The 14,293-nt window shown below is 45.4% G+C and overlaps 1 protein-coding gene across 12 annotated transcripts in view; it reads left to right on the top strand.

Moving 5' to 3' along the window:
• The window catches only part of Pard3 (par-3 family cell polarity regulator), a 605,303-nt gene extending 592,879 nt beyond the window's left edge, over nucleotides 1-12,424 (top strand). For all 12 annotated transcript variants that reach the window (XM_063253682.1, XM_063253679.1, XM_063253681.1 and 9 more), the window contains 2 exons: nucleotides 4,169-4,296; nucleotides 10,438-12,424. In XM_063253682.1, coding sequence (XP_063109752.1) covers nucleotides 4,169-4,296; nucleotides 10,438-10,831 — 522 coding nt within the window. In that variant the 3' untranslated portion in view covers nucleotides 10,832-12,424. The remainder of the gene's footprint in view (nucleotides 1-4,168; nucleotides 4,297-10,437) is intronic.
• Nucleotides 12,425-14,293: the final 1,869 nt, after the last annotated feature.

Here is a 14,293-nt window from a genome sequence, read left to right as displayed (position 1 = left end):
CCAGAGCATGCATTTATAAAAATCTTTATGAGGAAAATGGTTCTGCAGATTTTTTTTCAGCCATTCCTGGGATCCTTAGTAGAAATGAAGCTTTTAGCTATTCAGAACTCTAAAAGAGGTCACAGTTAATGTGATGAGGTCGAGGACTGGGAAGCCAGGACATATACAAGTTAAATTTGCTTTGATTAAAAGTTGTAAGTCAGTGACTGTAGAAAATAATTGTTGCCAGGTCCTAGGACTCTGGCAAGCTCAGGCAGAAGGATGGCGAGTTCGGGCCCAGCCTAGGCAACTTAGTAAGTCAGTAAATTCGGGGTCTCAAAATAAGTAAAAAAGGACTTATGATGTAGCCTAGTGCAAGGGGAAAAGTAGGGATGGGAAAGGGGAAGGAAAGAAGGAAGAGGAAAATAATACCAATATTATCAAGGACCACTTTTTCAGCAGAACAGTTTATACCCTTTACATGACTGAGTGGCATGAGAACTATTTCTACCACCTACCAAATTTTTAAATTGTCGTTTTTATCAATATAGCATTCCATATTAGGGTTTCATTTTAATTGCTAAGCAGATTGTAAATCTTAAAGTAACATGTTGTTTTTGTTACTATTTTCATCAGTAACATCATCCTCAGCATTAGGTTTTCATCCAAAGCCCAAAAAAAGTTTTGTATTTTTTTTGTTTTGTTTTCTGTATATGCTCTTGGACATATGTGATAATGTGAAGATTTTTGTGATTCTTAATTTAGGTAGGAAATCTGTTCAAAATGATCACTTGTAAGAAGACTTACGTGTGTATGTGTGTGTGCATACTCATGCTTACAATGTGTCCGTGTAAAGAAAAACAATTGTGTATTTTTAAGTTATTGGATATTTTATGTAAATGTTAATAACCCAGTAGCGATTTCATTATGACAGCACACTTTTTTGGTATTAATCCTTATAGCATTACCTAGTTTTAAATAGCACTATAATTTTGTACTTTGTATACTTTTATTCATTAGTCCACTAACTGTAATGATTTTGTTTGTATTTTTATTTTTTGTATTTTCTCTTTTTATTTTGGGAAAAGACATGAGCAATCATAATTAATAGATAAAATGACTTAATTCAGTAAAATGCTATGTTGTAGCTATCCTTCTATTTTGCTTTACACTAAGTGGTACCAAAAATGGATACTTTCTCGACTTTTGAATCATGTCATTTTATAATCATGATAAAGTCAAGTATTTTGCAGTTCATTTACAAAAGCAACATGTGTGTTTTTTACTTGTGCTTTTAAGCGTAAGCCACAAAGAGACTCCAGTGTACTTTGTAGTCATCATGGGTTTATCTCCATCTTACGGCTTCTGTTGTTATTCTAGCCTTGGCATCCTTGGCTATTTTTTTACTTATAAGGTCATTTCTTGTGACCGATCTCATCACAAACAAGGCCCAGTTATTTGTAAATTCCGCTGTTAAAAGTGAGCTGCACCTCCCTGTCTGAGAATCCTATGCTCATCCCAACTATGTCTCCGTGTGTATTTCCTTGTATGGCTGTGACTCCTCATCCTAGCTGCTCGTGGGATTGTTTGAAATCAGTGCTTCCTTGGGAAGTTTCAAGCTTTTTCCTCTATTTTTGTTTTAAACTTAGATACATGATTCTGTTTCTGTCACAGGAACTGCAACCTTAGTAATGAGAAGGCAGGATTGTCGGTTGTAAAAGTGGCCCCTTAACTTACATATTTATGCAGTCTTTATTGAAATTGTGAATGAGAAAGATTACTTCGTATTCAGCTCGTGTAAAACTTGCTAAAAATGATCTTTCTGAGTGGTTGCTATAGAATGGTCATGAGTGTGCTTGTCTTTAAAATATATGGCCCGTTAGAGTTTCTTCTGTTCTCTCTACTAACCTGCCCTTTTTCGTGCTCTGGAGAGAGAGCAACAGGAGCAAAATTTAATGGGGGGCTGATGTTTGTGTTTCGTCAGAGCAAGCATGAGAGTATGAACCATGTCAGTTCGCTGACCAAACTCACTCATTCCTCTAAGTTTATGGGCCTGTAGCCTGATAATTCCGTTCCTGGAGCTCATCAAGACGCAAATTGATTGCCTACAGCTGATAAACTTTGCACAAAACAGTGTCAGATAACTGAAGTTGAGAAAAAAAAAACACCTCTTCAACGCTTTTCTCCTATGTCAGAATCAGATTTTCAGGCTGTTGGGAGAAACAACTTAAAAATACACCCGAAATTTCCACAAGACCTTGCATTTTCTTTTCACATCTCCACAAGCAGTGTGTCACCAAACAGCATGAACTTAAAAAGCTGGTTACTGAATCCTGCTGCAGAATGCCAGGGCCTCCCAGACTGCTTGACACATGGAGATAGCTGATGCTGAGAGAAGAGGAAGGGAAAACGGGTTCTTGTAGAGGGCGGATAGAAATCATGTAGTGTGTCCTTGCTCTCTGGCTTCCCGTGACTCATCCAAGCCACACAGCAGGTCGGCAGCTTGCTTAGCCAGCCTCATCTCCCATAATGGGAGGAATGTCTGTCTGCTTTGATGGACTTGCTGAAGAATTGCTTGATGCTTTGTTTGCACAAGCAGAAACTCACTTGGCAGAGTGTCCTTCTCCTGAAAGGCACCACGGGTATGTTATTTGAACAGTGTTTTGAGTGGGTCTCTGAACATACATTTGCCCCGGTGAGTGTGGTTATAAACATCTACTAGGAGAGGCGGGGGCATTGTAAAGCCTAATCTCTTCACATGTTATTTTTGTATAGGGATATTTTTAATATGCTCACGGCCCATGCCCATATGCTGGGAAATTCCGTTCCTGGATATTGCCTCATTATTGCTTACCAGTAAATAAGAGAGTGCTGGTCTGGCAGAAAGAGAACCCTGAGTACTGCTGGATTTCTGTGCAGACCAAAGCCGACCGCAGCCGCCATTCTTTAGGTAGCAGGAGCCTGTGTTACCTCACCCTTCTCCCCTCTCCAAAGGAACTCAAGAAGATGATGGGTAAATGAGAGTCTGCCACTGGCTTTCAGCCCTAAAGGAAAATCAGTGCCATGGTTTTAAGTGACATTCTTCACATAGAATGTGCGTGTTGCACCACATCATTCAACACTTAGAGGCAGGCAGAGGTTCCTGGGTGTCAAAAAGGATGTGTGAGGAGCAACAAGGTGGTGCCATACCCTTGCTGTGTGCTACATGAGCTTACAGGCCTCCTGATCTGTGCTGAGCAGAGGCATTTCAAAAGGCCTCATTTAGCAGATGAGCTGACATGGCTGGGAGTAATAGAGGCACCACAGGATCTGGGCCCACGTGGCACACTGTTCTGTACATGCTGAGGCCCAATTCTGGTGGGCAGTCCCATCCACCAGTGGCCTGGCTGGATAAAGTGGCCAGAAGAATTTAAAAGTTCTCGCTAGGCTATGAGCAACCTAGATAATTCCCCTAGCCCCCTGGTCACCAGGCAAATAGCTGTTTGCTTGTGGGTTCATTCTTTGGGAGTTTGTTTACCATCCTTGCATTGAGGAAGACCTGTCCCTGGCTGAGAATGTCTGGTTTAAAGTAACCATGGTTAAATTTCAAACTTATCTGGCCTAAAAAAGAAGAGGGGTCAGCAATACTGTGGTACGTTGTTTGAAATGTTTGGCTCTCCAGAGAGTCGTGAGCACAGACCACTTTCACGTGTGGATCTGTGGCTTTTTCACTTTTGCTCATTACAGTCACACGTTATATATGCGTGTGTGTACCTGTGTGTGTATACTGGCTTTACCTGCTTCTAATGTTCCCTGGAGTCTGTCTCCTTATGTCTGTATGAAGGTTATAAACTGCTGTTTCATGTCCGTATTTCTGAAACCTCATTAAGACTCTAGGCTTGGCCTCTCCAATTTAAACCGCCTGCCAAGTCTCAGTCACAATTTACAATGGAGTGTCTGGGGCTCAGAAGAGCCATGATATGCTTCTTTTCTCTAAGAAATTTGATTTGCGGGGGCAGATTTCACAGAAGTGTGAAATGCTTCTAAAGCAACTTACAAGAATGCAACATGGGCTGGGAAGTAGCTGAGTGGTGGAGCACTTGTGGGTGCAGAGAGGCTCTGGGTAGGTGGTGTGTGGGTCTCATGACCAAGCCGTCGAATGGTGCTTCGAAAAGCCCTGCCTGCTAACAGCTGCACGTCTCTCCCACAGCCCGGCTCCCGGCCAGCAGTGCAGAGCGGCAGGCACTCTGTGTCCGTGGAGGTGCAAGTCCAGAGGCAACGGCAGGAGGAGCGCGAGAGCTTCCAGCAGGCCCAGCGCCAGTACAGCTCGCTGCCTCGGTAGGTCATTCCCCTGCCCCAGGCCTGAGATCCGTTCCCTTCCAGAGGCACCAGCTTCTGCAGCTTGCACCCGACAGTGACTGGAGGCTGCTAGCTGGTGGAGGGCGATTCTTCTATGCAGGAAGACCAGAAAGACAGGTGCTTCCCAGGATGCCAGCATCTCTGCCCCACAGCTCCCTTACCCAACGTGAAGTAACTCAAAATGAACACCGGGTTTGGGGGCAGATCTGTCTTCTAGTATGGGTTCTGGTTTCCATGTAGCTATGAAAAAACTTTGCTCATCTGAGAAGCAGGGAGAAAAGTTCTTTTGTTCTGCCCCTGGGGTGACTAGGATGACTGATATTTTATTCATCTAGAGCTCTGTAAAAAGAGAGATGCTTCTGTGGGATCAGTGATGGTAAACCACACTATCACTGTCCTGCCATTTGTGTAGTGGCTCTTGTGGGACATCAGAGGTATCAGCGCATTAGCTAACAACCAGGCAGAACAGGCTTGTCTGACAAGCATCCGGCAGAGGCACCTCTGCTCAGTGTGCTCCATTAGAGGACCAGGACCCTCTCATTGGCCTGGGCTCCAGAACACTGAGCTAACAGCCATCCTTCCACCCAAGTGTTTCTTCTAGGCAACACATAGTAAAAAGCAAGAGTTGAAAAACATTCAGTTTTGCTGACTTCCCCAAACAAGTCACTCCTATAGTCAGAATATTCCAGATGTCACTTGTTCTATTTCAAAACCAGGCGACAATGACATTTTGAGTGTCAGAAGATCCATTTGCCTTACTGATGTCAGCTAGGCTCTTGCATTTGAAGGAAACAGTTTCTGGGGGAGGCAGATGCTTGTCTGTGTATACTTAAGTGGCCCCAGTAAGAATGATCCTGATTCAATTTCTTGTAAAGGTGAATCCCTTCAAGTGTTAGATCATTACTATGACAGCCATGAGGGGCATCACACTGGCAGGGGTCAACTGAAAGAACATAATATGATGTGAATGAAAATCTCTACTAGGATGACTGCCATCCACTGTGATGATTTGTTCACTCAGTTGTTAATTTTTAATTAGTAAGTTGGTACCTCTTGCCTTTGGATAGGAGGACTACCCACTAGCAGTTCTGTAGCCCCTCTAGTTGGGAGTCTTTGAAGGACAGTCATTGTTTTGCAAGGAAACAGCTCAGAGAAATGAAGTACCTTCCTGCAAGGCCACCCAGGAAGTCCTTTAGCCAGAGCTCAGATCCACAGCTGCCCATGCCCTCAATCATTATTTCAGAAGTTTCATTGCTATTTTTATTCCCAATGTGAGGTGTTTGGGGGTATAAAGTTCTCCTGGGCTCTGTGCTGCCCCTAGAGCAATGATGATGAACCTTCTAGAGACCAGTTCCAGAACTGCAACCCCAAACCCACTTGTTTTAATCACAAGTGCCAACGTTGTAATTAAACCCAAATGCTTGTCTTGTGGGGGTGACATGGCTTACATGCTGATGGAGAGGGCACTGCGTGCTGTGGTGGCATACATGTCATAGCTTCGCCAACACTGCCCGAGAGTTTGGAAGGAAACACTGTGTGACTCAAGCCAGTGGCTCAAATGCTAACCACCCAGCCTGCTTGGCTTGGGTCCCCAGAGAATGGTGAGCTTGATGACAGACTAGGGTGGCCTGAACTCCCCAGCCACAGGGTGGCTGTGGCACTGTGTGGCTCCCGTGGACGGAGTCAAAGGGGCTCTCTTGGTTTTGTCAGCAAAGTGTTGCCTTCGTATATTTCCTTGGGGAGTATTCAATGAGAAATTAAGGGAGATGCAGACGGCTAAGGAAAGGGGGAAGGAGAGAAGGTAGTGGGGCAAACCTGGCAGGCAGCAGCCAGGTGGGAGGAGAGAAGTGGGCTCCCTGTCGGGGAAAGGGGGAGAAGGTCCACACAGGGGATTTCCTGGGCTTTCTACTGGTCGCTGTCCAGAGTAGCTCATACATTGCAAACTGAGCCTCTCCCGTTAGTCTCCTCCCCTTCTTCACTTGTTTTTTAAAAAGTAATTATAGTACTATTAAAAATAGATACATAGTAACTATGTCACATTTAAAGTGTACAAAGTGACATTTAATACAAAGTGCAATGATCAGATCAAAGTAATTGGCCTGTTACCTCCAACATGTATGATTTCTTTGTGTTTAGAACATTCAGACCGTTCTTATTAGCTATGCTGAAATGTCCAGTACTGGGTGTCCTCCAGTTACTCTGTCCTGCCCCCTCTCCCCAAAAGCACCTCCTCTTCTCCGTGCCTCCCTCCGCCCCACTCCTCTGAAGCCCAGTGCACACTGACAAGCAGAGGGTTGTGCTACAACTGCTAGTACTACTGCAGGGGATTCTTAAGCGCCTCCCACACACAAAAAACTAAACTTTCCCCCGGGATAATTGTAGCTCCCTATTTTTAGTCATTTGAATCCATTTAGATAAGAGCAAAGCAGACCTCCCAGAATAGAGTTATGTAAGTTTTGGCAAGAGAGGCTGGCAGCCTCCTGCATCACATTCTTCTGCTCTTTCAGAGAGTGACTTCTCAGGGGTGAGGATCCTGGTCCGCACTGTAGGGAAGTCAGGGGGGAGCCCTGGCCAGCTGGGTGCCACCGCTTGTACCAGCTTGTGCTTGCGCCATCTGAGGGAGAGCAGGAGCTGAACCAGACTGTCAGGGGCCTCGCAGCAGTCTACTGAGTCGGAGTCAGCTCCAAGTTTCTGGCATGTGCTGTTCTTCAGAGATGCCTGACCTCTGCTTTTCAGAGGTTGACAATTAGCTGAGTTTTGTCTAAACAAGTCAGTATGGCATTTGCAACCAAAAAGATTTCACACACACACACATACACACACATGGACGCACGCACACACATGCACGTTTATTTACAAAGCGAAGCGTAAAATAAAACAAATGGCCAGGCTTTGTATCATTGCATTAGATAAGGTGGTTTGAATTAGAGGACTGTGGATAAGCCAGGCAAGTTTGTAAATTGGAACTGTAATTAAGGAGCCCTTGGCAGAATGCAAGTCACATTTTAAATGTCAATGAGAAACACTACCCAGGTGGAAGCGCTAGCTGGGGAGAAGAGGGAACCCAAGTGGCCCCCCACTCACTCTCCATCAGGGAAGGATGTTTTCATTTTTCATTTCTAAATGAGTCCCTTTCCTCAGTACCCAAAGGCAGCTCTGAAACTGAACAGAAGCATAGTTACTGCCAGAAAGGCTCCAGCTCCTCACGATCTGTTTCTCCACGCTTTCGTTTCCTCCTCCATCTTCTCTGCCTTGCTTGTGTGTATCGGTCCTTTAGCGTCCTGCTTTACCTGCTCCTCTAGCTGTCCCTGCCAGTGGCTTGGCCTCCTCACCGGGCCTGGGTTCCATCTCAGTTTACTTGTGAGACTTAAGCCTTGGTCATCTCTTCTTCCTTCTCTGTCCCCTGCCACAGGAACAGAATCCTGTACTTAGGTCTTGGTTCCTCCATTAAAGGCCTGCAGGCCTTTCGAAAGTTGATATCATCACATGGGTTGATTTCCAAGCCTCGTGTGTGTGCCAAGCAGTTTGAGAAATTTTCAGTGGGCTAATTGCAGGACCAAGCAACCTTGATGTGTGTTATATAAATCCAAGGAAAGCAGAACGCTGCGCTGGGGCCTTTGACGGAGGCACCCTGGGAAAGCAGGAAGAAGACGAGTCTCTGAGGACAAGCTTTTCCCACCTTCATGGAGGTGTTTGAGGGTCAGCCTCCCGCAGTGCAGCCTGGCTACTCTCTGGTGTCCAGCTCAGCTCCATGAGCTCCCTCCAACACTTCGAATCATGGAAGAGAAAGTTCACCTTTCTCCTTAGGTTACTTCCTCATTACAGATGTTCCCATCCCCACTCTAGAGCCTAATCTTTGCAGGCAAAGCTACTGTCTTCAAACTGTTCCTCCAGTACCTGGTCAGCAGTCAGGCAAAATGTGCGGGGCATTTTTCTAAGCATTTTATAAGTTATATTTCATTTGTTTTTCATCACAGCCTTGTAAGATCAGATATTATACATATTTCACGGCATATATAACTTCCCCAGGGTCACACAGCTGTTGAGTGGCAGTTTCAGAGCTGAATCTGCGTCTGTCTGTGCCCAAGCCCTTCTCCCCACAGGTCTCAGGGACTGGGTTTCTAGTGTAGGCAATTCTTGGCTGCTTTCTTTTCTTGATCTGTACTACTGGCTTATTTCTCATCTTCTCCTTAATCAAGAGATTGCTGACACCAATAGCTTCCTCACCTGGAAAGTGTGGGCTGTGTGTGTGTGTGTGTGTGTGTGTGTGTGTGCGCGCGCGCGCGGTTGCATTTGATTTTATTTCAAACCTCAGGGCAGCCTACTTCCTTCTCTTTATAAAGAAAATTTTAGCTCCAAGAAATTCTTTCTCCTGCATCATCATATTTCCATCCTAACCTTAGTGAATTCTTAGTGTATTTAAATGTAGGCTCTATCTTCCCAAATGATCCAGAATTCAGCTCACGATGCGCATCCCGCCATAACATGGTGGTGGGAACCTCACAGATTTGGGAAGAAGAGACTTTGTGGGTCTCGGTAGGCCAGGGATAAAAAAGAGGTGAAATTCCTGCAGCCAGTTTCTCATTATTTTTAAATTGATAACTAACTCATAAAGGAATCCACCCCCTCCTTGTTACTGTGATATCAGTAACAAGTTCGTTGTTTTAATTAAAGTTTCATGATTAATGTCAAATCCCTGGTCTCGTGCTGACACTTTCTATCATTCATGTCTCTGGGCAGATTAATTTAGGACTTTTTAAGTGGAGATAATCAGTGCTTTAGGCAAATAAACTATTCCATCAAATTTGAGCATTCTTGCTCAGGCTGATACTACAAATGTCTGACTCCTAACTAAAGGAGAGTAAGATAAATACACTATTGTCTGCACAGCTGATCATAGTTAGTTCCCCCAGTGGTGCTGGGCATGAAGGTCACTTTCTACTTTGAAAGACTCACTGACAACATTTGAGGGCATATGGAAAATGGGCAGATTCTATCCCAAACCATATTAGTGGCACTTCAGAATGTTCAAAATGCAAACTGCTCTGTGCCTGTGGGAATCCCAGTGGCTTCCCACACCTGGTTTTTCTCCCACAGCCAGGAGCCTGTTTGAATATCCAGCCGTGTTGTGTACATTGACACAAGAGGCTGAGCAGTACATCCTGTCGTCAGATGATTTTCTTATTGATAAATGGAGCAATATATTTTGCTTTATTACTCAATCGTCTCTTTCACCTCTTCCATTTTCAAGGCAGAAAAATTAGGGGATGTCTTCCTTCCTTGCACAAAATTGTGTTCCTTTATCATAGCCAATCTTATTGTAAATTCATAAAAGCATCTAGAGACTTGATAGTAAATTAAAGATGTTTCAAAACAATAATGTTTCTTGAAAATCATGTGTAGTTTTATTGCAGAAGTGATAAGAATTTGAAAGTTCTAGATGACTCTGATTCATATCCCTACCCCAGGATGACAGTGGGTGAGTTAAACAGGTTATCCTGGCCTTGGTGACAGGCAAGTGGGCAGGAAAATACTGCTTACCCTCCAGAGCCAGGCTTTGCAGTCCTGACGAGCAGGTGCTCTGAGTCGACTGCCCGTTGCATTTTTAATCACAAAGGAGTCCAGACGTAAATCTTTCATAACCGAACTCATACTGCAATCCACCACATGTACTTCCTATTAGCAGCATTTCTGGCATTGTGGTGGCAGCTGTGTAAATTATTTGTTTTGCTTGTTTAGAATTGAATTGTAACATTCTAAAGCAAGCAGCGATTACTACTGCAGAAGATGCTGCCAAATCTGATACTTCCACACTGGCCAGTGTGTCAGAATTGCAGGAGAGGTTGCTACTCCCTGCAGAACCAACGGTGCCAAGCCAGACTCGGGAGGAGCAGGGCCCCATTTCTAAGTGGCTGGTGCGCCTGCTTCTCTCTCCTGCTCAGCATCCGTAGAATTGCCCGAGACAGTGAGCTTGTGAGGGCAGCTGCCGTGGGATTCTCCAGCACAGTGGCAGAGGCGAGGTTAGAATGCAGCCCTGCTTACTGAGACATAAAAATGTGTATTCTGTCTCATCCCTACCCTCTCCTGCTCTCACACTGACCTTTGGCCTTTGCTTTCTAGGCAGAGCAGGAAGAACGCCAGCTCAGTGTCCCAGGACTCCTGGGAGCAGAACTACCCGCCTGGAGAGGGCTTCCAGAGCGCCAAGGAGAATCCCCGGTACTCCAGCTACCAGGGCTCCCGGAATGGCTACCTGGGCGGCCACGGCTTCAACGCCAGGGTCATGCTGGAGACCCAGGAGCTCCTGCGCCAGGAACAGCGGCGGAAAGAACAGCAGATGAAGAAGCAGTCCCCACCCGAGGGCCCCAGCACCTATGACTCATATAAGAAAGTCCAGGACCCCAACTGTCCCCCACCCAAGGGGCCCTTCCGGCAGGATGTGCCCCCGTCCCCCTCTCAGGTCGCCAGGCTAAACAGACTCCAGACTCCTGAGAAGGGGCGGCCCTTCTACTCCTGAGCACGGATGGCGATGCTTCACGTCATGCAATAAAGGACACTTTCCTACGAAGACTTGTATTTTGGGAGTTTTTAAAAAAAAAAAAAAAAAACCTCGATGGTACTGTGGAATATTTCTGTTGTTGGTATCAGTGCCTTTTCGCAATGTAGGCAAAGAAGTAGGCGGCCTTAATGTCTTTGCCACTGCATCTCAAGTGTCTGCTTCGTGGAAGGATCTCACCCTGACAATCATCCCTCCGAGGCGTCCCTACCCTCTGCAGCTCTCTGTGCCCCAGGGTCTGGCCTAGGCGTACAATGGCCATGGCTTTGTTCCTGCAGCCCGCTGACTTGGGGCAAAGCATTAACTTGAAGCCAAGATGTCATTGATCCCTCTTTTCCATCCCTTGTCTCTTACCTCTGAGCAGCATCTCAGTCTCTGGTGGGCAAAAGTGGACAGCGTGCTACAGAACCTGGGGCTTTCTGAAACTTTCCAGCACAGTGCTTTATTTGTAGTCAGTATGAATTTCTAGTTTCTTTCTCAGCTCCTTGTAACAGGAACGCTTTGTCATTCGACTGAAGACACTAAGCCATATTCCAACACTGATTGGTTATTGGGGTCCTTTTGTAACTGCCTTATAACTTCACCAATAAAGTGATGATTCAAGTCTATGTTTATAAATATACTTGTTCAGTCACTTTCTTGATGCGTGTTGAGTCAGCAGAACAGAGGGGACAGGGATATGGGAGTGACCCGGGAGGAGGACCGGGCCTGCCTTGGGCCCTGGGTGCACTGTAGGGAAGGAAGGAGCTGAGAGAGGAATGCTCCCAGGTGGAACTGTGAGCCATACACTCACGCAGTATTTTAATCCCTTTTTGTTGTGGCCAGAAGGGCAGAGAATGAGAGATACATAAATCAGTCATGTTTGGATTATAAAAATTGATCTCTCTACAGTTTTGAGGTTGGTTGGAATTGATATCTGTCTAGCACATCCACACGCTGGATCCCTGCCTGGTAACATGGTCTTACTAAATAATTCTGCCATGAAACATAAAAAGACAAGGAAAAGCCATTCCACATCACACAGAACATTTTGATGTTCTGAAGCAGGGTTGACAGAAGCTCGCTGTGGGGTCAGTATTTTAATGCGTGTGTGGGTCTCTGGCCCCTGGCCGCCCTCTTTTCCACCCGAAGGTCTGAATGTCCTGTATGGTAAACCATGGCTGGGTTGCTAAAGTGCCTGTGAATCCTGATGTGAAACAGAAGCTTGAGGTGAAAGCTCAGAGTACCGTGTATTAACAAATAAAATAAAACAAAGATATGTATTGTATTGATATGCTTTTTTTTTTTTTTTTTTTTTTTACTGGCACATTGTATTTTTGTGTCCACTTGTTTTTAGAAAATCTGTGAGGTGTCCACAAATACCTGCATCTCCTTTGCGTTTCTGTGTACTGGTTCTATTTGTTAATAATGTGCAGTGCTATTAAACCGTGTCACCAGAGTGGGAGCGACAACCTTGAACATAGCGGCTCTTTCTTGCGGTCTTCAAAGCTGGGAGAAACAGCTTTCTTTGTACATATGAGACTTCTAATAAAAGGTGTATTTCTTCCTGGCCTACATGGTGTCTGAAGTTTTTCTATGGAATCTCTTCTTCCTGGGCTGTGTTTTTTAATTTGTTTGTTTTGTTTGCATGTTAGCAGATACCGATTTTATAAAATACATATTTAGTCAGCGTAGAAAGTTTCTGCATCTCTGAGTGCAGACAGAAAAATGAGTGATGGATTTCTTACTTGAATATCTGAAGAGACAAAGATAGGAGCATTTTCACAGTGACCAAGGGAGCTGAAGGAGTCCACGCTGTGAGCCTCAATAAAAGGAGACATGACAGAAGTCTATGCATTGTCGCCAGTGTCACCCTTCACTCCCTTTGGCTTCCTTCGTGAAGCCAGATGTTTTCCTGGGGTCCCAGCCTCACGTACTGTGAACTGGGAGAAAGTCCACATTTTAGTCTATTTCCCATACTAACCTAGATCTTCTTTTCCAAATCATAAAGTAAGGCTTTGCTATTTCTTTTAAACACACACTCATCAATGTCTGTACGGTGTTTCAAAAACACAGAGGACAAGCCTTCCCTAGGGATGCATAGGGCACACACAGGACTTGTGGCTCCCACCCAAGGGAGAGCTTCGCAAGGACCATCCGAAATGCCCTGTGGGTAAAATGCTTAGTACCAGTTGGTCCTCCAAGCAGCATCCCTCCTGTTACTGAATCTCAATTATGACATCTTGAGATCAGTAACTAGAGGTATGATGTGGCAAGCTGAGGAATTGTCATCTTTTCTGTGCTGCCCTGCATGCCAGGTGTTGGAGAGGAGAAAAGGGAAGATGGGCAGATTTTTTAATTTTCTCACTGACCAGGAGCCCCATTGCCAGTGCCAGAACACATAGGCTATTTATCTCAGCTGACAGCCAGAAGCAGAGTGGGGAAGGTAATCCTGAACCTTGTGGGCACCTAAATCACAAAGGTATTCGTGGATTAAAACTGACAAGCTGAGCTGCTCCAGCAGCAGTAGGGACAGACCCGAGTCAGCATCAGAGTGAAGACGTGCGCTGTCACTCCTGTCTGCATGAACCCACATCACGGGTCCGGCACTTCACAAGACTTGAAAGTCACCTTGGGAGTGGGTGTCCCCAGGAAGAGCCACAGCACTTCAGAGAGAAGCCCCCATCCCACAAAGAGGGCGGAAGGGGACCCTCACTCATGGGACAGAAGGGAAGTGACTCAGATGGCCCCACCATGATGTTATTATTCACTAAGACCATAGTCTTAAATATTTATGTTATAAATGCAAGCGGCAAAAATACAATTCCTAGCTCAATTCCATCTCACTATCAGGAAATATCTGGCACAGGTTAATGATGAAGTAAAGAGGGGTTCTTTTGGGATCCCAGTTCCAGAAATTTCAATCCAAGATGGAGTAGCCCAGCTGGTTTGGGCTGCTGATGAGGGCAGCCCATCCTGGGGTGAGCATCTTGAAGCAGGGGCTCCCACCATGAGGCAGCAAGAGGAGAAACAGAGGAAGGGCCCAGGTTCCCAACGTCTCCTTTGAAGGAACATCCTAGGGACTTGAGAACGTCCCACTAGGGGCCTCTGGGGAAGGTTTGTTTGTTGTTCATTTAGTTTATTTTTTGAGACCATGTCTCAATGTTTGGTGCAGGCTGGCCTTGAACTCAGTATATAGCCCAGGCTTTAGTGTTCAGGTTCACCACGGCCTGATTAACACACCATCCTGGAGATTGACTCTTACACATGAATCTTTGGGGATGCTCATCCAAACCATAGTGATAATACATATGCAGTGTATGTGCTTTAAGTAATACACCACACACACCATGTGGTCAGTTAGGACAAAGGCAGCTCAGAGGTCAGTGGACAGAACTGTCCCCTTAACAGGGTGGGAGAGTTAAGACCTAGCTGTCTAGGGTT

This window comes from Cavia porcellus, unplaced genomic scaffold (genome assembly GCF_034190915.1).
Source record: "Cavia porcellus strain 051 isolate PalLab524CR breed Dunkin Hartley unplaced genomic scaffold, mCavPor4.1 scaffold_7, whole genome shotgun sequence".
Classification (NCBI taxonomy): domain Eukaryota; kingdom Metazoa; phylum Chordata; class Mammalia; order Rodentia; family Caviidae; genus Cavia; species Cavia porcellus.
This window is presented reverse-complemented; position numbering and strand designations above follow the sequence as displayed.